At 38.7% G+C, this 26,212-nt stretch overlaps 2 protein-coding genes across 10 annotated transcripts in view; both read right to left on the reverse strand.

Annotated features, from left to right (window-relative positions):
• LOC145279885 (ketohexokinase-like) overlaps positions 1-26,212 on the reverse strand; it is a 376,201-nt gene that overhangs the window by 133,870 nt on the left and 216,119 nt on the right. The gene's annotated exons all lie outside the window — the stretch shown is intronic.
• Positions 4,486-26,212, reverse strand: part of LOC145280169 (uncharacterized) — a 49,066-nt gene continuing 27,339 nt past the window's right edge. The window contains exons 3-4 of the mRNA XM_080131933.1: positions 18,096-19,598; positions 4,486-4,911 (exon numbers count right to left, since the gene is read on the reverse strand). Of these exons, the coding sequence (XP_079988059.1) occupies positions 4,486-4,911; positions 18,096-19,598 (1,929 nt within the window). The remainder of the gene's footprint in view (positions 4,912-18,095; positions 19,599-26,212) is intronic.

Consider the following 26,212-nt stretch of genomic DNA (forward strand, 5'->3'; position numbering starts at 1 on the left):
GCATTGCCTCTTTTCAAAACGATATCATTTACTTGACTCCCGTTAGCTAGTTCTACAAAATGATTTTGTGGCTTAAAGTTGGGGTCAAAATTGATAAAATCAGATTCCTTTGTAATCACATGTGCCGTGGCCCCACAATCAACAAGAAAATTATTATTGTTTGTTGAAGCATTAAACGTACACGAAAATAAAAATGTATGTTCACTAACAGAGCTCTCTACATTTTTAATGGAGTCGCTATTTTGAGTCCTGTATCTACATTGGAAACTCTTGTGATTAGGTCGTTCAGAATTATAGCAAATAATTTTTGTACTTTTCTGAGGAGAAAAATTGTTTTTGGCAAAGTTGCAGTTTTTATTCCTGGCATGGGTATAATTTAATTTTGGTGTTTTTATGTGTGTATTTTTAAATTTCATGATATTTGTAGATTCGTTTTTTTCTGTGATCATTTTTTCAGTTTCTTCGTAACTTCTGAGTGCTACCTTGAATTGGCTAAAAGTCATAGGTTTTTCTTTCTGAGTTATCACGGTGGTAAATAGCTTGAAATCACTCGGTAATCCCTTAAGGACCATGGAAATGAACAGACTGTCACTTATAACTTCACCTGGCATTTTTAAAGAATTTGCAGTTGTTTCGGCTCTTAAAATATAATCAGTAATAGTTTCGGCTTCCATTCATTTTAGAGAGGTCAGTTCAGTGTATAAAGAAATAATTTTGGATTTTCCTTTCGATAAATAATGCTCTCTCAATATGTTTAATGCTTTGCAGCCATCGTACAGGGCTTCTCTCATTACCAGTGATAGACTTCGGTCATCTAAACACTGTATTAATTCCGCAAAGACAGTTGCATTCTTTTCAATGAAGTCGGGGTCGTTTCTGTTTTCAGGTTGTGTTTGAAGTACTTTGTGTAGCTTTTGGATTTGTAGATATCCCAGAAATCTAACTTGCCACAATTCGAATTTTGATTCGGATCCATTGAAATAAAGACGCACGCTGGGTGCATAACCTCTAGAAGTGTAAGCCATGTTTAGTTTCAGAAACATTTCAGATGGTTCGTTGTTCTAAACAAGTCTTGAGAGGCGACTGGTTTGCAGTAGACAGAACAGTTTCCGATGGTTCATTGTTCTAAACAAGTCTTGAGAGGTGAATTGTTTGCAGTAGACAGAACAGTTTCTGATGGTTCGTTGTTACACACAAGTCCTGAGAGGTGACTTGTTTGCAGTAGACAGTTCCATAGAGCAAAATATTCTTACCATGTCAAGACGGAAAAAAACATGTGAAATTACTCCAGAAAAGGTTTAATATTTATGAAGCGATTCTGGTTTCTGATTGGTTGGTAGCAGAACGTGAATTAATTCGATTCGTCAGTTCCTAGCAGCATCATTTATAAATAGAATCATCCGACTATGTAGGATCATACCCCATTCTTCGTCCAAAATATTGCAACATCCATACCGCCATAAAAATTTTCTGTGGTCCTCCTGGACACGTAATCCCAATATGCATGAGCCCAGTCTCAGCTGTTCTGGGTCTTGCTTTCCAGACCAAGCTTCTCCAAATGTTCCTTGACGCAGGTTGCAGAACATACACTTTCATTCACAAAAATGTTGTTAATTTAAAAAAACATAACCGCATTTATAGTTTTATCCTGGCTGAGGATGGTATTAACAATGGCCTGCATTATTAAAGAGGCAACCTTAAGCTCAAATCTGAGGAAGGTAAGACAATATCGCTGTTTCTTTATCTCTACTGTTTAGAATGGCCAGAGATTTGTCAACATGTACTTGCAAATAAGCTTGGTGTAGATCACGCACTGCAATATTTCGTCCCTGTTATCGCTATTCCCTCAGTTTTTGTAAGCAAACATCCACGTTGGCCGTATGCACGTCCACATACTCATTTTAGCTCTCGATAATCCAGAACTGCATGACAACCATGAGGGGGATTAAACCTTTTGGAGGCCAAATTCATCCTCAAGATGCCAACTATATGCCCAGTCTGTTAAATCCATAGTAGCTGATCAGCGGCTTGGTTCCCACCAGTTTTGGCAAATAACAAATAGGATCCTGAACAGAAGTGTGCGTTCTATCCCAACCATTATCAATGGACCAGAGGTCATCGCGTCAGCATCAGACAAGGCCAAACTATTTGCAAAGAACTAATTCTACCCTATGCGACGAAGGCCATCAACTCCCCATATTTCCTCCTATAACACAAAACACGCTAGGTAATATACAAATATCTGTGCGTGAGGTCGCCAAGCTAATCAAGAACCTTGATCCCAGTAAAGCAACTGGCCCTGATGGCATCCCAATTATAGTGTTAAAAAAGCTTCAACCTGAACTTGCTCCCATACTTACAAAACTGTTTAAGCGTTGCCTTAAGAAGTGCTTTCCAACACCCTGGAAAACCTCATCAGTATGCCCTGTATTTAAGAATTCAGGTGATAAGTCCTCTCCCTCTCAGTACAGACCTATAAGTCTTCTGTGTGTCATGAGTAAGTTGCTGGAATCCATATTAAATAGAGAAATAGTCAACCACCTCAGCAGAAATAACCTCCTTAGTGACACGCAATATGGTTTCCGTTCTGCAAGATCTACCGCAGATGTGCTAACGGTTATATATCTCATAGGATTAGCGAATCTCTTGACAAAGGCTACCTTTCTAGGGCAATTGCTCTTGACATATCAAAGGCCTTCGACAAGGTATGGCATAAAGGCCTACTTCACAAGATTTCCAGCTATGGTATAACTGAAAATGCTTTCTCAATCATTAAATCATTTCTATCTAATAGGCTCATAAGAGTAGTGGTCGATGGACAAAAATCATAGACCTACAGTATTAATGCTGGAGTCCCTCAGGGATCTACATCAATGATCTTCCTAAACACATACTTAAATCATTCGGTGACATCTATGCTGATGACACGACCATCTACGGCAACACATCAAAGGCTGTAAATGACAAAGTTCTCTCTGATTCTCTCTCCTCTGATCTCGAGCGTGTAGTTCAGTGGGGGAAGACGTGGCTGGTTACCTTTAATGCATCTAAAACCAAGCTCCTATCTTTACACCATCAACGCTCTGATCCCCATCTGGCATCAATTGTAATGGATGGCTCTCGCCTAGGAGAAGCTCAATGTTTTGACAAGCTTCTGGGCTTGACCTTTACTCCTGATATGAAATGGAACATGTACATCAAGTCTGTTGCCAGGGTTGCTAGAAAGATGGTGGGTTCCTTCTACCGCTCCAGAAGATATCTCACTACTGATGCAATTCTCTATCTATATAAAAGCCAAGTACATCCAAGGATGGAATACTGCTGCCATATCTGGGCAGGAGCTGCTAAAAATAGCCTATCCTGCCTTGACAGAGTACAAAATAGACTTTGTGGCTTATTGGAGGATGCCCTTTTCTCTTCCCTGCAACCTCTCTCCCACAGAAGAGACGTTGTGAGCCTGTCTTTGTTTTACCATTATTTCGATGGCAAGTGCTCATCTGAGCTCCAATCTCTGATCTCTGGTCCCCCCCCTCGCCAATCTTTTATGAAAAACACCCGTCTAGCTGAAACCACTGTCAAAAATTTTCCCCACTCTCTATCTGTGCCTAAATCAAAACGTAGATTCCATGAACACAGCTTCTTTCTTAGAACAGCACGCCAGTGGAACTCTGTTCCATCTGCCTGTTTCCCACCTGACTACAACTTGGATGGCTTCAAATCCAACGTAAACAAATTCCTGATGAACCGCCCCCTTAAGTAGACACTTTATGAAATCTCAATACTAACGTACAACGTACTGTACATGCAATAACCCTTATCCCTGAGTGGCTTGAGTTTCTTGAAAGTTGTGACCTCTTTGTAAAAAAAAAAAAAAAAAAAAAAAAAAAAAGGTCCACACCTGCAGTTCATGATCATATTTCTCACAAATATGTGTTGGGGCTAGATACTCTGCAAGTCTATTTCTCAATGTAAGTGGAGGTTGGTTGCCAGCCCATTTCCACGATGTGGTCCACTTCCGAGTGTTCTGTTCATACTCTGCGGAGAAGTCAGACTTGGTAATGGTGATAGCAGACTAATTGGTCTTGCTGAAATGTGGAAAAGTCACCTCACCTCTACTAGACACAGCTACTCCTCCCAGTCACTTGATTGCATCCAGTCCAAGCAATAAATCAAATCCCACTAAGTATCAATTCACGACTAAAACTTCTATGCCAATGCTCTGCGTTGCACCAAGATTCACTGACATCACTGCTATTCCACAGCAGCTAAGTGTGCTTCCATTTACTGTGAGCACCGGGGTCACTTTCCTTGTCTATTCCTTGCAACATGACTTGCGGACTACTGACTGTGTCCATCCAGTATTTACTAGAGCTGTACGTGGTAGTCCATTGATGTGAATAGTGATAACTGGCAATGCGCCATTTACACCAGTTTGGGGGATGAGATTGGCGCTGAATTTTCCTGACAAAATCGAGCAATGTGCCGTCACTGCTGACATTGATAGCACATGATAGGTTTTCGAGGCTTGACACCAATATCTCTTCCCGTCGCACTATCCAGTAGGCAATCACTTGCCCTTTGATTGAGTCCATTACACTTGTAACACTGCCATGAAGTGTTCGTCTCCTTAAAGGTAACTTGTGTCAACTGTGCAGCTAATGCAACTTGCTCTGGAACTCCAGTAATGTTCTTGAAAATGGCATAAGCACGTGCCAGCACGTGTGATAGATCTAGGTTATCCATCTGAGGGGATGCTTGTAGCAAGTTTTCCGCATGTTCCTGCAATCTAGCAATGAATGTACATTGCAAGCATTGTTCTGATATGCAGCCAGACAGGACCGCAGGCTTGTGTAGTTCTGCCAAAAATACATCGACTGTTTCACCTGGTTGGAGGCGGCGTACTGCAAGTAGCTTTCATACAGCAAAATGATCCAAAGCAAATGCTGTGTACAGTGTTTCCTTTTCTAACACTCAAAATCGGTCTGCTTTTCCCCACTTAATTTCTCATACACAGCATATGCACTGCCTGACAAGTGCATCGAAATGGCACACTTAATGTGCTTTACCCCACTCAGCCGACATATTAGTTCAGCTTTCTCCATTTTCTTTGGGAAGGTGGGGGGGGGTATGAGTTTTTTTTTGTTTTTTTAAATGTATATAATTTCCTTTTTAATTCAGGAAAAGCTTTTAAATGCCCTTTATGTATTTCATTTTGATAAACTCCTTGTGGGATTTTCATTTATATTTTTCTTGTATCCACAGCAAAAAAGTACATAAAACATCAATTGTTTCAGAAGAAGCCGATGACAGACAATGACAGGGTCTTGTCAACGTGAGTGAAATAAAAAACCTTGTCCAGATCATATTAAATCTTATAATAATATAGTGTGAACTCCTCGAGAGAAGGCATATAGACGTTTAGTAAAGATTTACAAAGACTTTTTAAAGGTAATTGTGGTCTTGAATGTTTAAAAAGATGTAACAAACCTGCCTTGTACAAATCTGAGAGGATCAAAAATGAATAAAGAAAAAAGAAATAAAAATGGCTGTCTTATCTCTTTATATGTCTGCAATGTTACCACCTGATATGCAAATGAGATGCTCCTGGCTGGAGAAGAAGCCAGATTTTTCAGAGAGGGTGTTTATTTTGGAGTTGGATTTTAAAGAAGTGAGTTTGATTAGCAGAAGTACTTTTGAAGTTAAGAGAGTAATAGCTGAGTTGAGTTTTTGGACTAAGAAATTTTGGAAGCAGTGTGTCAAATCTAACAATTGAGACTTGACTAATTTAACCATAAGCTATTTTGGCTTGAAGGGATCATGGAACCAGGACTAAGATTGGGAAAGGATATGATACCACCTTTTAGTGGAGAAGGTGACATCATCGCATGGATCAAAAAAGTGCAATTAGTGGCTAAGCTGTAAAAGGTGCAAGATCTGGCAAGTTTTATTCCCCTCTTACTACATGGAGATGTGCTGGCTCTCTACCTTGAGATGAGCACAGAAGATTAACTGGATGGAAATCAAATAGAAATATGATTGGTGACGACATTTACTGAAGGACCATTTGAAGCATACAAAAGGCTAAAATGGTTCAAGTGAACAGGAGAGTCGGTTGATGTATATACCAATACAATCAAAAGGTTGGCTGGACTAGCAGGATACCTAGGGATGGGGCTAAATCATAGAGCCAAACTTGCTTTTATCACAGGATTTCTGTATGATGTATCTGTGGCTCTGCAACAATTGCATTATGTAGAGAGAATGGACGTCAGCAAACTGATACCACTACTCGGCTTTTAGTCAGCAAAAGAATTTGAGAGACTTGAACAGTGGCGGCAAGTGCGAATGCACAAAGCAATATACAGAAAAGCATTCATGAGAAAAGCATTTTATGAGAGATTGTAAAGAGGGGCCTAGAGTGAGGTGCTATAATTGTGGAAAGATCGGCCACATATTGCCCTCAGAAATGCCAATAGCTATGCCGGCAACAGGATAAAGACTTTGAGACCAATTTTGATGGCGAAAAATGGACAGTGAAATGGAAATGGGAGGAAGAGCTGCCAGTGTTATGGAATAAAGTGATGTATTATAAAAATTCCCTGGAAAATGAGAAGACCATAGAGTTTGAGAAGGAGATTGAAAGGTGGATAGCAAGAAGGTATTCTCTTATCATGGAAAGGAGCCAGAAAGGGTATGTTACTATTAACGGCAGTGTTCCAGGCCACAAAAGGGAAGGTTAGACTAGTGTTAACTTCCATGAATTAAACTGTTTTGTGGCATGTCATATAGGGAGCGATATAATAGATGTGCGTGATGGAAAATAAGAAAGTGAAGACGATTGGTGGGAGGAACTGCAATTGTGGATCTTAAGTCTACCTACTTACAGCTACATGTGGCGAATGAACTATGGCAGTATCAGTTGTCTGCTATAAGGGACAAACTTGCTGCCTAACACGGCTCGGATTTGGACTGAATGTTGCACCAAAGATTATGGCAGCTGTCTTAAAAACAATATTAAAGAAAGGAAGCAAAACAAAGGCAACCACTGACATAATGGTGGATGCAACAAAAATATCAACAAAAGAGGTTGTGGAATATTTGAGAAAAAGAATTTGGGCTGATAGAAAAAGCATCAGAATCCCTGAAAAGAGGGATGGGAGAGCTGATATTCAGATGATGCCATGAGATTTATGAGATCTATGAGATAGGAGAAATTAGTAGACGGAAGTTATTTTTCTATCTGTGGCAAATCGTTGGGACACTATCCAGTTGCTGGATGACTTCTACCAGCATGTAGTTATGTTAAAAGAAGAGCAAGTGGAGTAGACTAGGAAAGCAGAGTTGATGGCAAAACTGTCAAAATAATGCAAGACATTGTAGCTGATGTAGGAAAAAATGACCCTGTTACTGGAGCTTGGCACATACCCAAAACAAAAATAAGAGTGGTGTGATGTAATATTGCAACCGGTGTGGTCATGGAGATTGATGGCTTGGTGGCGGAAGATATGCATAGTTGAGGAAAGCTAACAATTATAATCATATTAATGTGGGTGAATTAGACGCCGTTTTGAAAGAAATCAATTTAACTATGAATGGGGCCTAGAGAAATCGAAATAAGAACTGATTCAGCCATGGTACTAAGTTGGGTAAATGCTACAGTGGAAGAGAGTGGAAGAATACGAACAAAGGGTGCTGGAGAAGTGATTGTAAAATGGAGATTAGGGATACTTGGAGAGTTAATATATGAATTTGAACTACGGATAAAGGTAGTGTTTGTGCCTTCAAAGAGAAACAAAGCAGATGTTTTAACATGGATAACAACGGTGGTTACTTGAGAAAGAAGAGGTCCCGATATGCTGTTTAGGAATTGGTGAACTAGAATAGTTGCATGGCATGCACCACATCGGAGTGGAAAGAACATTATATTTGGTGCAGAAAGTTGATCCAAATATAAAATGGGAGGAAGTTCAAAAAGTGGTTAGGAATTGCCTTTGATATCAATCGATGGATCCTGCCCTGAATGTACGTGATCCTAGTGAGATTGGGACTATGAAGAATTAAACAAGATTAATAATAGACATAATGCACTATCGTGGAGGAGCATACTTGTCAATGATTGATTGTAGTCCTGGAAGACTGGCAATATGGAGAGAGTTACGTGTGGAATCAACATATTCAGTTGCAGAGGAATTGGAAAAATTGATGCTTGAATAAGGTCCAGTTGAGGAGGTGATAATGAACAATGGCATTGTTTTTCGCTCAGAAGTTCTCCAGACGATGCTAAAAAAATGGAAGCTAAGAAGCTATTACAGGGCAGCCTATAGGCCTGGAGAAAATGGAATAGTAGAACAACATCATTGGATGGTGAAAACAACTGCCTACATAGATGACATTGTCATTAGAGAAAACACTTATAAAGAATTGGACAAAAATATAAAAGCATTTGAAAAAGTTGTCTATCGTCTTAATCTGCAACTGAACCCTGAAAAATATGAATGTGGTAAAACCAAACTCAAGTTTTAGGGCACCTATTGGAAAATGGAGCAATCAGTCCTTATCCAGACAGACTCACACTACTAAAAGAATTGTCAATTCCGAATTGTAGAAAGTCACTCTCATACTATTCATCATGGGTAGAGAATTTCTCCGATTGAATTTCACTTTTTCTGAAAAACTCAAAAATCAATTTTAGGCAATTTTTTTATGTTTAAATTTCATTTTCATCCCAGACAAGGCACATTGCCACTTTGATGTAGTGAGCTACTATTAGGGACATAATCTACAGGGGTACTATGTGGGAAGTTGGGCAGCAAGATGTCGGTTCATGTTGAACTTCTGCATGTCAGTACAGTTGGGGAAGTAAGATCCCAGAGGGAATTCCAAAGTCTAGCGGTTCTGGGGAAGAAACTACTGGAGTAGAAGGCTCTCTTACATCTAGGGATATCTACTGTGAAGGAGTGGGATTTAACTGCTTGTCGGGTTTGGCAGGGGTATTTACGTCGCGGAGGTACAAGTGCTTCCAGTTCGTCTGAGCATTAACTGGATAAGTATTTGTAGAACAGGCAGAGGGATGCTACATTTCGTCGATGGGACAGAGGCTGAAGCTTAGATGACAGTTCAGGACCTATCAAGTTAGCGACTCTCTTTTGGACCTTGTCTAGGAGCAAGACACTAGTAGCAGATGCACCATCCCAAATATGACAACAATACTCCATACATGGGCGAATGGTGGCCTTATAGAGGTACAGGATACTTTTGAGCGTTAGTAGCTTTCTAGCACAGTAGAGAGAACCTACCATCTTCATAGTGGTCCTGGCAACGTTCTCAATGTAATTGTTCCTACTCATGTTTTCTGTGAATGTTAGGCCGAGGAGTTTAAAAGATGTACTTTCAGACAAAGAGTCTTTGGCCATTGCTATTGGTGGTAGAGAAGGTTTCTGTAATTATTGAAGGAAACAAGTTTACTCTTGGCAGCATTGAATATGACCATCCATTTTGTCCCCATACAGACTGGAGGTCATCATCTAGTGTTTCTGCCACTTCTTTAGATATGTGTTCATTTGTTTTCCTGTCATGTCTGTTATAGAGCATGGTGTCATCAGCATATATACCTATCTCATAGACAATTTTGTCAAGAAGGTCATTTATGAATATTAGGAATAATAGAGGTCCAAGGATAGACCCTTGAGGCACTCCCGCATTTATATCATATTGTTTAGATGTATGACCGTTGAAGAGAACTTGAATTTTTCTCTTCTAAAAAGGATATAATTATGTTAAGTATTCTTCCAGTGATACCGTATGATCTGATTTTCCTGAGAAGACCTTCATGCCATATCCTGTCAAAAGCCTTAGATATATCTAGAGCTACCGCTCTACCCTCCCCTTCTTTGTCCAGTGAATGGTATATATGTACAGTTAGGATGTCTGCTGTGGAACGGGCTTTCCTAAATCCATATTGTTGGTTGGTCAGAAGTTTAGCATCTGTAAGGTGATGGACTAGAGTTTAGTTAATTATGGACTCAAATATTTTGGCGAAAAGTGGGAAGAGGTTAATGGGGCGATAATTTACTGGGTCAGTTCTTTCACCAGAATTCTTGAAAACTGGTACCACAGAAGCAGTTTCTAGCAGGCAGGAAAGCAAGATTCATTAAGGCATTTGTTGTAAAGTTTGGAGAGAACTGGAGCTACTTCGGCGGAGCACTTTTTTAATAGCACAGCCAGGATGAGATCAGGTTCACATGCTTTTGAAGTGTCAAGATTTTTTATGATAGCATGCACCTGAGAAGGGGTGATTTTCAGATCATCTAGTGTGGCATCTGCCTGCAAAGGAAAGTTAGGTAGGGGGTGGTTAGCAGGGTCCTGTGTGGAGTTGGAGACAAACTGACTGGCAAAAATGTTAGCCTTCTCGGTTGCTGAGCAAAAAACCTCATGATTGTTGGATAGTGGGGGAATTGTTGATTGCCCATTATTTACTACACTGTTGTAGATTTTCCAGAAGTCACGGGTTCCTAATTTCTGTGCTTTGATGCGTTTTTTGGTTGTTTCAGTAAATTCTCTCTTAACTGTCGCTATTTCTTTCTTACAGTTACTTCTGGCTTCTATATACTTCTGTCTGTTTGAACTGGTCTTATGTCGGTTAAATCTGTGGTACGCATGCTGTCTTTTCACAATGGCAGCTGCACAAGTAGAAGTAAACCACTGGGGAGAGTAGGGCTTGCTATAAAATTTCCATGTGGGAACATGTGCTTCAATTGCAGTTTTGAACCATTCAGTGGTCTCATTTGCGCACTGTTCAGCAGCAAGTAAAAAGATATTTCACCATGGGGCGTCTCTGATGAGATTCCTGATGGCTTCCCAGTCAGCCTTTTTATAATATCTCGTTTTGAGTAATGCCTCTTTAGTTTTGGCTCTAGAGTTTAGGGCGATTTCAACCATTATCACTGCATGATCAGCGTTCCCAAGTGGGCTGTGGGATTTCCTAACAAAATCATCGGGAACTGTGGTCAGAAACAGACCTAGAAGTAATGCGTGTTGTTCTTGCTGGACTGGGAAACGAGTTGGAAACGTAACCATCTGTGATAGGGAATGAGATATAGAGAAGCTATGTGTTGTGCTACCAGCTGCATCTGTGTAAGTAGAAAATCCAAGCCAGTTGCTGTGGTGGACATTGAAGTCACCAAATATATGCACGTGTGCTAGTGTTGAGGGAAAGTGCTGTATCTATGCTGTCAGAGACTTTGTTTATTAGGGTACAGTCCTGGGTCGAGGGAGAGTGGTAGAGAAAATAAAAGTAACTAATGTTATGTTGCATGTTAAGTCTAAAGCACATAAAGGCTTGATCGTCAGATTCTAGTTTTGTTTCTCTAGTCAAGGGGAGGGTGTTTCGAATATAGACTCCAAGCCGGTGCATATATCTGTCAGAGTCCTTACAGCAGAGTGGGAGATATTCGGGCATGTTAAAGTAGTTAGAGGGGATGGAGGAGTGTAGGTTGACTAACCCTTAGTGCTAAGATATCCAGGGTGTTTGTTAGATTTGCTTCAACATCATTCAAATTAGTTCTAAGCCCACGGATGTTCATAAATGCAAGCCTCAAGGGAGGAAGCAATTTGGTTTTCTTTGAGTTTTGTTCTGGTTTAAGCGTAGTTTTAGATTGTACTGTTATTTTTTTTTAAGAGTTTCAGTTTAGACAAGGGGTGCTGAACAAGTGGTTATGCAGAATACCAGACATGCAACACAAGTAGACCATCAGTTGACCTTCCATCTACTAGGATTTTAGCCTCAGGAAAGCCCACCGGAGATGAGTGCAGGGTTCCTTTCCATGCACGACATGGCACTATAAACATCCCGATATTATTCAACTGTTGATGGAGCAGGCACTCGTAGCGCTACCAAAGAGTTAGGGCTCCTGTACTGGTAGTCGTGAACAACAGCCAAGAACTGTCAATCCGGTACCCTCAACCCATCAGATGATGGTCAACCTAATCTACTTGCACTGGCATTATGGCATTCAAGCACTCCCATGTACCCAGTTTAGAGGGATGGGATGTGCCGGGAGTGGAGAAAATGGCGTTCATCGCCCTAGTCAGAAAACAAGATCGACCACTGTGTGTTTCTGTCGAATCCCTGTGATTCAACCTCTATGCCTAGCTAATAGGCAAAGAAGATTATGAAAAGGCATCTACTCCTTAAGCAGTTTATGTTTGCAGACCGGTGATTTGTTTGAGTCATCAACTCTAGGAAGATTGTTATCCAAGTCTGGAGAAGCCTCCCTCCTCTTAGATTTAGCTTCAGAGTTTTCCTTCTCCTAGATAGATGACCTGGGAAGATTACGGGTCCATCAGCACTGAGAGGGTTTTCCCCGCGCCTGGGTCCTAATCCAGGTATTTCTGCGATCCCGCATGGGTAGTTAATGTTACTGGGTTAGTTTGTAAAGGTTATATATCTACTGAAAAATGACACTCCTCAAAGTGATTAAGGGACATTGCTATTTCATTGTTACTGGAGGAGGGGGTGAGTAAGAGTTCATGCAGTGAAAGCATCTATACTTGCAACAGGTTTGTTGGAAGGAGTTAATGGTTTAAGATTTTTCTTTAAATTCATAATTAAATTTTTTTATGTTGGCTTAGGAATAGGATAGCCTGTTACAGAGTGGCTTGATATTAAGAATTAGCTAAAAAATTTGTTGGCCAAGCTCTGAATATTATATAAGCAAGAGGGTTAAGATGTATATTCAATGTAGATACAAGTAACGTCATTTTTTATATGAAGTACAATACAGTACAGGTATAATTGGATATCATCATAACATTTTTCTTTTTTCTCTTCTTAATCCCGCCAGTCATCATAACATTTTTCTTTTTTCTCTTCTTAATTAAACCAGTCATCATTATATATATTTTTTCTCTTCTTAATCCCACAAGTCATCACATCATTTTTTATTTTTTCTGTACTAAATCCGACCAGTCATCATAAATTTTTTAAATTTTTTTCTCTTCTTAATCCTACCAGTCATCATAATATTTTTCTTTTTTTTTCTTCGTAATTCCACCAGTCATCATAACATTTTTTCTTTTTTCTCTTCTTAATCCCACCAGTAATCATAATATTTTTTCTTTTTTCTCTGCACCAGTCATCATATTTTTTCTTATTTCTCTTCTTAATCCTACCAGTCATCATAACATATTTTCTTTTTATCTCTTCTTAATCCTACCAGCTCTCATAATATTTTTCTTTTCTCTCATCTTAATTCCATCAGTCATCCTTATATTTTTTCTTTTTTCTCTTCTTAATCACACCAGTCACCATAACATTTTTTCTTTTTTCTCTTCTTAATCCCACAAGTCATCATAATATTTTTCCTGTTTCTCTTCTTAATCCCACCAGTTATCATATTTCTTTCTCTCCTTAATCCCAACAGTCATCACAATATTTTCCTTTTTTCTCGCCTTAATTCAACCAATCATTATATTTTTTCTTTTTTCCCTCTTAATCCTATCAGTCATGATAATATTTTTAATTTTTTCTCTTCTTAATCCCATCATTCATTATAACATTTTTTCTTTTTTCTCTTCTTAATCCCACAAGTCATCATAATATTTTTTTGTTTTTCTCTTCTTTATCTCACCAGCTACATTTTTTATTTTTTCTCTGTTGAATCACACCAGCCATCATTATATTCATCCATGTTTCACACCAGTCATCATATTTTTTGTTTTTTTCTCTTCTTAATCCCATCAGTCAGCATAACATTTTTTCTTTCTTCTCTTCTTAATCACAACAGTCATCATAATATTGTTTATTTTTTCTCTGCCTTATCCCACCAGTCATCACATTATTTTTTTTATTTTTTCTCTTCTTAATCCACCATGCCCTCATAGAATTTTTCCTTTTTTCTCTTCTTAATCATACCAGCGATCATATCATTTTTTTCTTTTTTCTCTTCTTAATCATACCAGTCATCACATTATTTTTTCTCTTTTTAATCCCACCAGTTATCATAATATTGTTTCTTTTTTCTCGTCTTAATTAAATCAGTCATCATTAAAATTTTTCTTTTTTCCATTCTTATTCCCACAAGTCATCATAATATTTTTTCTTTTTTCTTTTCTTGATCCCACCAGTCCTCACATTATTTTTTATTTTTTCTCTTCTTAATCCACCATGCCCTCATAGAATTTTTCCTTTTTTCTCTTCTTAATCATACCAGTGATCATATCATTTTTTCTTATTTCTCTTCTTAATCATACCAGTCATCGCATTATTTTTTATTTTTTCTCTTTTCAATACGACCAGTCATCATATTTTTTATTCTTCACTTCTTAATCCCACCAGTCATCATAATATTTTCTCTTTTTTCTCTTCTTAATAACACCAGTCTTTATTATATTTTTTCTTTTTTCTCTTCTTAATCACTCCAGTCACCATTATATTTTTCGTTTTTTCTCTTCCTAATTCAACCAGTCATCATAATATTTTTTCTTTTTTTTTGTTAATCCCACCAGTCATCATTATATTTTTTCTTTTTTTTTTTCTTAATCCCAACAGTCATCATGACATTTTTTCTTTTTTCTCTTGTTAATCCCACTCGTCATCATATTAGTTTTTCTTTTTTCTCTTCTAAATCCCAGTAGTCATCATAACATTTGTTCTTTTTTCCCTTCTTAATCCCATCAGTATTCATAACATTTTTTCTTTTTTTCTCTTCTTTATCACACCAGTCTCCATAACATTTTTTCTTTTTCCTCTTCTTAATCTCACCAGTCATCATTAATTTTTTTTTTTTTCTCTTCTTAATCCCAGTAGGCATCACAACATTTTTTCCCTTCAGATTCCACCAGTCATCATAATATTTTTCTTTTTTTTTCTTCTTACTCCCACCAGTCATCATAACATTTTTTTATTTTTTCTTAACTCCCACAAGTCACCATAATATTTTTTTCTTTTTTCTCTACTTAATCATTCCAGTCATCATTATATTTTTTATTTTTATTTTCTTTATCACACCAGGCATCATAATATTTTTTCATTTTTCTCTTCTTAATCCCACCAGTCACCATATTTTTCTTTTTTCTCTTCTTAATCCCACCAGTCACCATATTTTACTTTTTTCTCTTCTTAATCCCACCAGTCACCATATTTTTCTTTTTTCTCTTCTTAATCCCACCAGTCACCATATTTTTCTTTTTTCACTTCTTAATCCCACCAGTCATCATAATATTTTTTTCTCTTCTTAATCCCACCAGTCATCATTATATTTTTCTTTTTTCTCTTCTTAATCCCACCAGTTACCATATTTTTCTTTTTTCTCTTCTTAATCCCACCAGTCACCATATTTTTCTTTTTTCACGTCTTAATCCCACCAGTCATCATAATATTTTTTTCTCTTCTTAATCCCACCAGTCATCATTATATTTTTCTTTTTTCTCTTCTTAATACCACCAGTCACCATATTTTTTATTTTTTCTCTTCTTAATCACACCAGTCATCATTATATTATTTCTTTTTTCTCTTCTTAATCCCACCAGGTATCATAAAGTTTTATCTTATTTCTCTTCTTAATCCCAGTAGTAATAATAACATGTTTCTTTTTTCTCTTCTTAATCCTACCAGTAATCATAATATTTCTTTTCTTCTAAATCCCTCATGTTATAACATTTTTTCTTTTTTCTCTGATTTCACTTTGATTTGAATCCTTTTGCTGCATGGAAGTAATGTGCAGTACTCCACTTTGATTTGAACCCTTTTGCTGCATGGAAGTAATGTGCAGTACTCCACTTTGATTTGATCACTTTTGCTGCATGGAAGTAATGTGCAGTACTCCACTTTGATTTGATCACTTTTGCTGCATGGAATAATGTGCAGTACTCCACTTTGATTTGAACCCTTTTGCTGCATGGAAGTAATGTGCAGTACTCCACTTTGATTTGATCACTTTTGCTGCATGGAAGTAATGTGCAGTACTCCACTTTGATTTGATCACTTTTGCTGCATGGAAGTAATGTGCAGTACTCCACTTTGATTTGAACCCTTTTGCTGCATGGAAGTAATGTGCAGTACTCCACTTTGATTTGATCACTTTTGCTGCATGGAAGTAATGTGCAGTACTCCACTTTGATTTGATCCCTTTTGCTGCATGGAAGTAATGTGCAGTACTCCACTTTGATTTGATCACTTTTGCTGCATGGAAGTAATGTGCAGTACTCCACTTTGATTTGATCACTTTTGCTGCATGGAAGTAATGTGCAGTACTCCACTTTGATTTGATCCCTTTTGCTGCATGGAAGTAATGTGCAGTACTCCACTTTGATTTGATCACTTTTGCTGCATGGAAGTAATGTGCAGTACTCCACTTTGATTTGATCACTTTTGCTGCATGGAAGTAATGTGCAGTACTCCACTTTGATTTGAACCCTTTTGCTGCATGGAAGTAATGTGCAGTACTCCACTTTGATTTGATCACTTTTGCTGCATGGAAGTAATGTGCAGTACTCCACTTTGATTTGATCACTTTTGCTGCATGGAAATAATGTGCAGTACTCCACTTTGATTTGAACCCTTTTGCTGCATGGAAGTAATGTGCAGTACTCCACTTTGATTTGATCACTTTTGCTGCATGGAAGTAATGTGCAGTACTCCACTTTGATTTGATCACTTTTGCTGCATGGAAGTAATGCGCAGTACTCCACTTTGATTTGAACCCTTTTGCTGCATGGAAGTAATGTGCAGTACTCCACTTTGATTTGATCACTTTTGCTGCATGGAAGTAATGTGCAGTACTCCACTTTGATTTGATCACTTTTGCTGCATGGAAGTAATGTGCAGTACTCCACTTTGATTTGAACCCTTTTGCTGCATGGAAGTAATGTGCAGTACTCCACTTTGATTTGATCACTTTTGCTGCATGGAAGTAATGTGCAGTACTCCACTTTGATTTGAACCCTTTTGCTGCATGGAAGTAATGTGCAGTACTCCACTTTGATTTGATCACTTTTGCTGCATGGAAGTAATGTGCAGTACTCCACTTTGATTTGATCACTTTTGCTGCATGGAAGTAATGTGCAGTACTCCAATTTGATTTGATCACTTTTGCTGCATGGAAGTAATGTGCAGTACTCCACTTTGATTTGATCACTTTTGCTGCATGGAAGTAATGTGCAGTACTCCACTTTGATTTGATCACTTTTGCTGCATGGAAGTAATGCGCAGTACTCCACTTTCATTTGAACCCTTTTGCTGCATGGAAGTAATGTGCAGTACTCCACTTTGATTTGATCACTTTTGCTGCATGGAAGTAATGTGCAGTACTCCACTTTGATTTGATCACTTTTGCTGCATGGAAGTAATGTGCAGTACTCCACTTTGATTTGAACCCTTTTGCTGCATGGAAGTAATGTGCAGTACTCCACTTTGATTTGAACCCTTTTGCTGCATGGAAGTAATGTGCAGTACTCCACTTTGATTTGATCACTTTTGCTGCATGGAAGTAATGTGCAGTACTCCACTTTGATTTGATCACTTTTGCTGCATGGAAGTAATGTGCAGTACTCCACTTTGATTTGAACCCTTTTGCTGCATGGAAGTAATGTGCAGTACTCCACTTTGATTTGATCACTTTTGCTGCATGGAAGTAATGTGCAGTACTCCACTTTGATTTGATCACTTTTGCTGCATGGAAGTAATGTGCAGTACTCCACTTTGATTTGAACCCTTTTGCTGCATGGAAGTAATGTGCAGTACTCCACTTTGATTTGATCACTTTTGCTGCATGGAAGTAATGTGCAGTACTCCACTTTGATTTGATCACTTTTGCTGCATGGAAGTAATGTGCAGTACTCCACTTTGATTTGATCACTTTTGCTGCATGGAAGTAATGTGCAGTACTCCACTTTGATTTGATCACTTTTGCTGCATGGAAGTAATGTGCAGTACTCCACTTTGATTTGAACCCTTTTGCTGCATGGAAGTAATGTGCAGTACTCCACTTTGATTTGATCACTTTTGCTGCATGGAAGTAATGTGCAGTACTCCACTTTGATTTGATCACTTTTGCTGCATGGAAGTAATGTGCAGTACTCCACTTTGATTTGATCACTTTTGCTGCATGGAAGTAATGTGCAGTACTCCACTTTGATTTGATCACTTTTGCTGCATGGAAGTAATGTGCAGTACTCCACTTTGATTTGATCACTTTTGCTGCATGGAAGTAATGTGCAGTACTCCACTTTGATTTGATCACTTTTGCTGCATGGAAGTAATGTGCAGTACTCCACTTTGATTTGAACCCTTTTGCTGCATGGAAGTAATGTGCAGTACTCCACTTTGATTTGATCACTTTTGCTGCATGGAAGTAATGTGCAGTACTCCACTTTGATTTGAACCCTTTTGCTGCATGGAAGTAATGTGCAGTACTCCACTTTGATTTGAACCCTTTTGCTGCATGGAAGTAATGTGCAGTACTCCACTTTGATTTGATCACTTTTGCTGCATGGAAGTAATGTGCAGTACTCCACTTTGATTTGATCACTTTTGCTGCATGGAAGTAATGTGCAGTACTCCACTTTGATTTGATCACTTTTGCTGCATGGAAATAATGTGCAGTACTCCACTTTGATTTGAACCCTTTTGCTGCATGGAAGTAATGTGCAGTACTCCACTTTGATTTGATCACTTTTGCTGCATGGAAGTAATGTGCAGTACTCCACTTTGATTTGATTACTTTTGCTGCATGGAAGTAATGTGCAGTACTCCACTTTGATTTGATCACTTTTGCTGCATGGAAGTAATGTGCAGTACTCCACTTTGATTTGATCACTTTTGCTGCATGGAAGTAATGTGCAGTACTCCACTTTGATTTGATCACTTTTGCTGCATGGAAGTAATGTGCAGTACTCCACTTTGATTTGATCACTTTTGCTGCATGGAAGTAATGTGCAGTACTCCACTTTGATTTGATCACTTTTGCTGCATGGAAGTAATGTGCAGTACTCCACTTTGATTTGAACCCTTTTGCTGCATGGAAGTAATGTGCAGTACTCCACTTTGATTTGATCACTTTTGCTGCATGGAAGTAATGTGCAGTACTCCACTTTGATTTGAACCCTTTTGCTGCATGGAAGTAATGTGCAGTACTCCACTTTGATTTGATCACTTTTGCTGCATGGAAGTAATGTGCAGTACTCCACTTTGATTTGAACCCTTTTGCTGCATGGAAGTAATGTGCAGTACTCCACTTTGATTTGAACCCTTTTGCTGCATGGAAGTAATGTGCAGTACTCCACTTTGATTTGATCACTTTTGCTGCATGGAAGTAATGTGCAGTACTCCACTTTGATTTGATCACTTTTGCTGCATGGAAGTAATGTGCAGTACTCCACTTTGATTTGATCACTTTTGCTGCATGGAAATAATGTGCAGTACTCCACTTTGATTTGAACCCTTTTGCTGCATGGAAGTAATGTGCAGTACTCCACTTTGATTTGATCACTTTTGCTGCATGGAAGTAATGTGCAGTACTCCACTTTGATTTGATAACTTTTGCTGCATGGAAGTAATGTGCAGTACTCCACTTTGATTTGATCACTTTTGTTGCATGGAAGTAATGTGCAGTACTCCACTTTGATTTGATCACTTTTGCTGCATGGAAGTAATGTACAGTACTCCACTTTGATTTGATCACTTTTGCTGCATGGAAGTAATGTGCAGTACTCCACTTTGATTTGAACCCTTTTGCTGCATGGAAGTAATGTGCAGTACTCCACTTTGATTTGATCACTTTTGCTGCATGGAAGTAATGTGCAGTACTCCACTTTGATTTGATCACTTTTGCTGCATGGAAGTAATGTGCAGTACTCCACTTTGATTTGATCACTTTTGCTGCATGGAAATAATGTGCAGTACTCCACTTTGATTTGATCACTTTTGCTGCATGGAAGTAATGTGCAGTACTCCACTTTGATTTGATCACTTTTGCTGCATGGAAGTAATGTGCAGTACTCCACTTTGATTTGAACCCTTTTGCTGCATGGAAGTAATGTGCAGTACTCCACTTTGATTTGATCACTTTTGCTGCATGGAAGTAATGTGCAGTACTCCACTTTGATTTGATCACTTTTGCTGCATGGAAGAAATGTGCAGTACTCCACTTTGATTTGATCACTTTTGCTGCATGCAAATAATGTGCAGTACTCCACTTTGATTTGAACCCTTTTGCTGCATGGAAGTAATGTGCAGTACTCCACTTTGATTTGATCACTTTTGCTGCATGGAAGTAATGTGCAGTACTCCACTTTGATTTGAACCCTTTTGCTGCATGGAAGTAATGTGCAGTACTCCACTTTGATTTGATCACTTTTGCTGCATGGAAGTAATGTGCAGTACTCCACTTTGATTTGATCACTTTTGCTGCATGGAAGTAATGTGCAGTACTCCACTTTGATTTGATCACTTTTGCTGCATGGAAATAATGTGCAGTACTCCACTTTGATTTGAACCCTTTTGCTGCATGGAAGTAATGTGCAGTACTCCACTTTGATTTGATCACTTTTGCTGCATGGAAGTAATGTGCAGTACTCCACTTTGATTTGAACCCTTTTGCTGCATGGAAGTAATGTGCAGTACTCCACTTTGATTTGATCACTTTTGCTGCATGGAAGTAATGTGCAGTACTCCACTTTGATTTGATCACTTTTGCTGCATGGAAGTAATGTGCAGTACTCCACTTTGATTTGATCACTTTTGCTGCATGGAAATAATGTGCAGTACACCACTTTGATTTAATCACTTTTGCTGCATGGAAGTAATGTGCAGTACTCCACTTTGATTTGATCACTTTTGCTGCATGGAAGTAATGTGCAGTACTCCACTTTGATTTGATTACTTTTGCTGCATGGAAGTAATGTGCAGTACTCCACTTTGATTTGATCACTTTTGCTGCATGGAAGTAATGTGCAGTACTCCACTTTGATTTGATCACTTTTGCTGCATGGAAGTAATGTGCAGTACTCCACTTTGATTTGATCACTTTTGCTGCATGGAAGTAATGTGCAGTACTCCACTTTGATTTGAACCCTTTTGCTGCATGGAAGTAATGTGCAGTACTCCACTTTGATTTGATCACTTTTGCTGCATGGAAGTAATGTGCAGTACTCCACTTTGATTTGATCACTTTTGCTGCATGGAAGTAATGTGCAGTACTCCACTTTGATTTGATCACTTTTGCTGCATGGAAGTAATGTGCAGTACTCCACTTTGATTTGATCACTTTTGCTGCATGGAAGTAATGTGCAGTACTCCACTTTGATTTGATCACTTTTGCTGCATGGAAGTAATGTGCAGTACTCCACTTTGATTTGATTACTTTTGCTGCATGGAAGTAATGTGCAGTACTCCACTTTGATTTGATCACTTTTGCTGCATGGAAGTAATGTGCAGTACTCCACTTTTATTTGATCACTTTTGCTGCATGGAAGTAATGTGCAGTACTCCACTTTGATTTGAACCCTTTTGCTGCATGGAAGTAATGTGCAGTACTCCACTTTGATTTGATCACTTTTGCTGCATGGAAGTAATGTGCAGTACTCCACTTTGATTTGATCACTTTTGCTGCATGGAAGTAATGCGCAGTACTCCACTTTGATTTGAACCCTTTTGCTGCATGGAAGTAATGTGCAGTACTCCACTTTGATTTGATCACTTTTGCTGCATGGAAGTAATGTGCAGTACTCCACTTTGATTTGATCACTTTTGCTGCATGGAAGTAATGTGCAGTACTCCACTTTGATTTGAACCCTTTTGCTGCATGGAAGTAATGTGCAGTACTCCACTTTGATTTGAACCCTTTTGCTGCATGGAAGTAATGTGCAGTACTCCACTTTGATTTGATCACTTTTGCTGCATGGAAGTAATGTGCAGTACTCCACTTTGATTTGATCACTTTTGCTGCATGGAAGTAATGTGCAGTACTCCAATTTGATTTGATCACTTTTGCTGCATGGAAGTAATGTGCAGTACTCCACTTTGATTTGAACCCTTTTGCTGCATGGAAGTAATGTGCAGTACTCCACTTTGATTTGATCACTTTTGCTGCATGGAAGTAATGTGCAGTACTCCACTTTGATTTGATCACTTTTGCTGCATGGAAGTAATGTGCAGTACTCCACTTTGATTTGAACCCTTTTGCTTCATGGAAGTAATGTGCAGTACTCCACTTTGATTTGATCACTTTTGCTGCATGGAAGTAATGTGCAGTACTCCACTTTGATTTGATCACTTTTGCTGCATGGAAGTAATGTGCAGTACTCCACTTTTATTTGAACCCTTTTGCTGCATGGAAGTAATGTGCAGTACTCCACTTTGATTTGATCACTTTTGCTGCATGGAAGTAATGTGCAGTACTCCACTTTGATTTGATCACTTTTGCTGCATGGAAGTAATGTGCAGTACTCCACTTTGATTTGAACCCTTTTGCTGCATGGAAGTAATGTGCAGTACTCCACTTTGATTTGATCACTTTTGCTGCATGGAAGTAATGTGCAGTACTCCACTTTGATTTGATCACTTTTGCTGCATGGAAGTAATGTGCAGTACTCCACTTTGATTTGATCACTTTTGCTGCATGGAAATAATGTGCAGTACTCCACTTTGATTTGATCACTTTTGCTGCATGGAAGTAATGTGCAGTACTCCACTTTGATTTGATCACTTTTGCTGCATGGAAGTAATGTGCAGTACTCCACTTTGATTTGATTACTTTTGCTGCATGGAAGTAATGTGCAGTACTCCACTTTGATTTGATCACTTTTGCTGCATGGAAGTAATGTGCAGTACTCCACTTTGATTTGATCACTTTTGCTGCATGGAAGTAATGTGCAGTACTCCACTTTGATTTGATCACTTTTGCTGCATGGAAGTAATGTGCAGTACTCCACTTTGATTTGATCACTTTTGCTGCATGGAAGTAATGTGCAGTACTCCACTTTGATTTGATCACTTTTGCTGCATGGAAATAATGTGCAGTACTCCACTTTGATTTGAACCCTTTTGCTGCATGGAAGTAATGTGCAGTACTCCACTTTGATTTGATCACTTTTGCTGCATGGAAGTAATGTGCAGTACTCCACTTTGATTTGATTACTTTTGCTGCATGGAAGTAATGTGCAGTACTCCACTTTGATTTGATCACTTTTGCTGCATGGAAGTAATGTGCAGTACTCCACTTTGATTTGATCACTTTTGCTGCATGGAAGTAATGTGCAGTACTCCACTTTCATTTGATCACTTTTGCTGCATGGAAGTAATGTGCAGTACTCCACTTTGATTTGATCACTTTTGCTGCATGGAAGTAATGTGCAGTACTCCACTTTGATTTGATCACTTTTGCTGCATGGAAGTAATGTGCAGTACTCCACTTTGATTTGAACCCTTTTGCTGCATGGAAGTAATGTGCAGTACTCCACTTTGATTTGATCACTTTTGCTGCATGGAAGTAATGTGCAGTACTCCACTTTGATTTGAACCCTTTTGCTGCATGGAAGTAATGTGCAGTACTCCACTTTGATTTGATCACTTTTGCTGCATGGAAGTAATGTGCAGTACTCCACTTTGATTTGAACCCTTTTGCTGCATGGAAGTAATGTGCAGTACTCCACTTTGATTTGAACCCTTTTGCTGCATGGAAGTAATGTGCAGTACTCCACTTTGATTTGATCACTTTTGCTGCATGGAAGTAATGTGCAGTACTCCACTTTGATTTGATCACTTTTGCTGCATGGAAGTAATGTGCAGTACTCCACTTTGATTTGATCACTTTTGCTGCATGGAAATAATGTGCAGTACTCCACTTTGATTTGAACCCTTTTGCTGCATGGAAGTAATGTGCAGTACTCCACTTTGATTTGATCACTTTTGCTGCATGGAAGTAATGTGCAGTACTCCACTTTGATTTGATTACTTTTGCTGCATGGAAGTAATGTGCAGTACTCCACTTTGATTTGATCAATTTGCTGCATGGAAGTAATGTGCAGTACTCCACTTTGATTTGATCACTTTTGCTGCATGGAAGTAATGTGCAGTACTCCACTTTGATTTGAACCCTTTTGCTGCATGGAAGTAATGTGCAGTACTCCACTTTGATTTGATCACTTTTGCTGCATGGAAGTAATGTGCAGTACTCCACTTTGATTTGAACCCTTTTGCTGCATGGAAGTAATGTGCAGTACTCCACTTTGATTTGATCACTTTTGCTGCATGGAAGTAATGTGCAGTACTCCACTTTGATTTGAACCCTTTTGCTGCATGGAAGTAATGTGCAGTACTCCACTTTGATTTGAACCCTTTTGCTGCATGGAAGTAATGTGCAGTACTCCACTTTGATTTGATCACTTTTGCTGCATGGAAGTAATGTGCAGTACTCCACTTTGATTTGATCACTTTTGCTGCATGGAAGTAATGTGCAGTACTCCACTTTGATTTGATCACTTTTGCTGCATGGAAATAATGTGCAGTACTCCACTTTGATTTGAACCCTTTTGCTGCATGGAAGTAATGTGCAGTACTCCACTTTGATTTGATCACTTTTGCTGCATGGAAGTAATGTGCAGTACTCCACTTTGATTTGATTACTTTTGCTGCATGGAAGTAATGTGCAGTACTCCACTTTGATTTGATCACTTTTGCTGCATGGAAGTAATGTGCAGTACTCCACTTTGATTTGATCACTTTTGCTGCATGGAAGTAATGTGCAGTACTCCACTTTGATTTGATCACTTTTGCTGCATGGAAGTAATGTGCAGTACTCCACTTTGATTTGAACCCTTTTGCTGCATGGAAGTAATGTGCAGTACTCCACTTTGATTTGATCACTTTTGCTGCATGGAAGTAATGTGCAGTACTCCACTTTGATTTGATCACTTTTGCTGCATGGAAGTAATGTGCAGTACTCCACTTTGATTTGATCACTTTTGCTGCATGGAAATAATGTGCAGTACTCCACTTTGATTTGATCACTTTTGCTGCATGGAAGTAATGTGCAGTACTCCACTTTGATTTGATCACTTTTGCTGCATGGAAGTAATGTGCAGTACTCCACTTTGATTTGAACCCTTTTGCTGCATGGAAGTAATGTGCAGTACTCCACTTTGATTTGATCACTTTTGCTGCATGGAAGTAATGTGCAGTACTCCACTTTGATTTGATCACTTTTGCTGCATGGAAGAAATGTGCAGTACTCCACTTTGATTTGATCACTTTTGCTGCATGCAAATAATGTGCAGTACTCCACTTTGATTTGAACCCTTTTGCTGCATGGAAGTAATGTGCAGTACTCCACTTTGATTTGATCACTTTTGCTGCATGGAAGTAATGTGCAGTACTCCACTTTGATTTGAACCCTTTTGCTGCATGGAAGTAATGTGCAGTACTCCACTTTGATTTGATCACTTTTGCTGCATGGAAGTAATGTGCAGTACTCCACTTTGATTTGATCACTTTTGCTGCATGGAAGTAATGTGCAGTACTCCACTTTGATTTGATCACTTTTGCTGCATGGAAATAATGTGCAGTACTCCACTTTGATTTGAACCCTTTTGCTGCATGGAAGTAATGTGCAGTACTCCACTTTGATTTGATCACTTTTGCTGCATGGAAGTAATGTGCAGTACTCCACTTTGATTTGAACCCTTTTGCTGCATGGAAGTAATGTGCAGTACTCCACTTTGATTTGATCACTTTTGCTGCATGGAAGTAATGTGCAGTACTCCACTTTGATTTGATCACTTTTGCTGCATGGAAGTAATGTGCAGTACTCCACTTTGATTTGATCACTTTTGCTGCATGGAAATAATGTGCAGTACTCCACTTTGATTTGATCACTTTTGCTGCATAGAAGTAATGTGCAGTACTCCACTTTGATTTGATCACTTTTGCTGCATGGAAGTAATGTGCAGTACTCCACTTTGATTTGATTACTTTTGCTGCATGGAAGTAATGTGCAGTACTCCACTTTGATTTGATCACTTTTGCTGCATGGAAGTAATGTGCAGTACTCCACTTTGATTTGATCACTTTTGCTGCATGGAAGTAATGTGCAGTACTCCACTTTGATTTGATCACTTTTGCTGCATGGAAGTAATGTGCAGTACTCCACTTTGATTTGAACCCTTTTGCTGCATGGAAGTAATGTGCAGTACTCCACTTTGATTTGATCACTTTTGC

This window comes from Euprymna scolopes, chromosome 7, assembly GCF_053919585.1.
Source record: "Euprymna scolopes isolate OS-2025 chromosome 7, ASM5391958v1, whole genome shotgun sequence".
Classification (NCBI taxonomy): Eukaryota; Metazoa; Mollusca; class Cephalopoda; order Sepiida; family Sepiolidae; genus Euprymna; species Euprymna scolopes.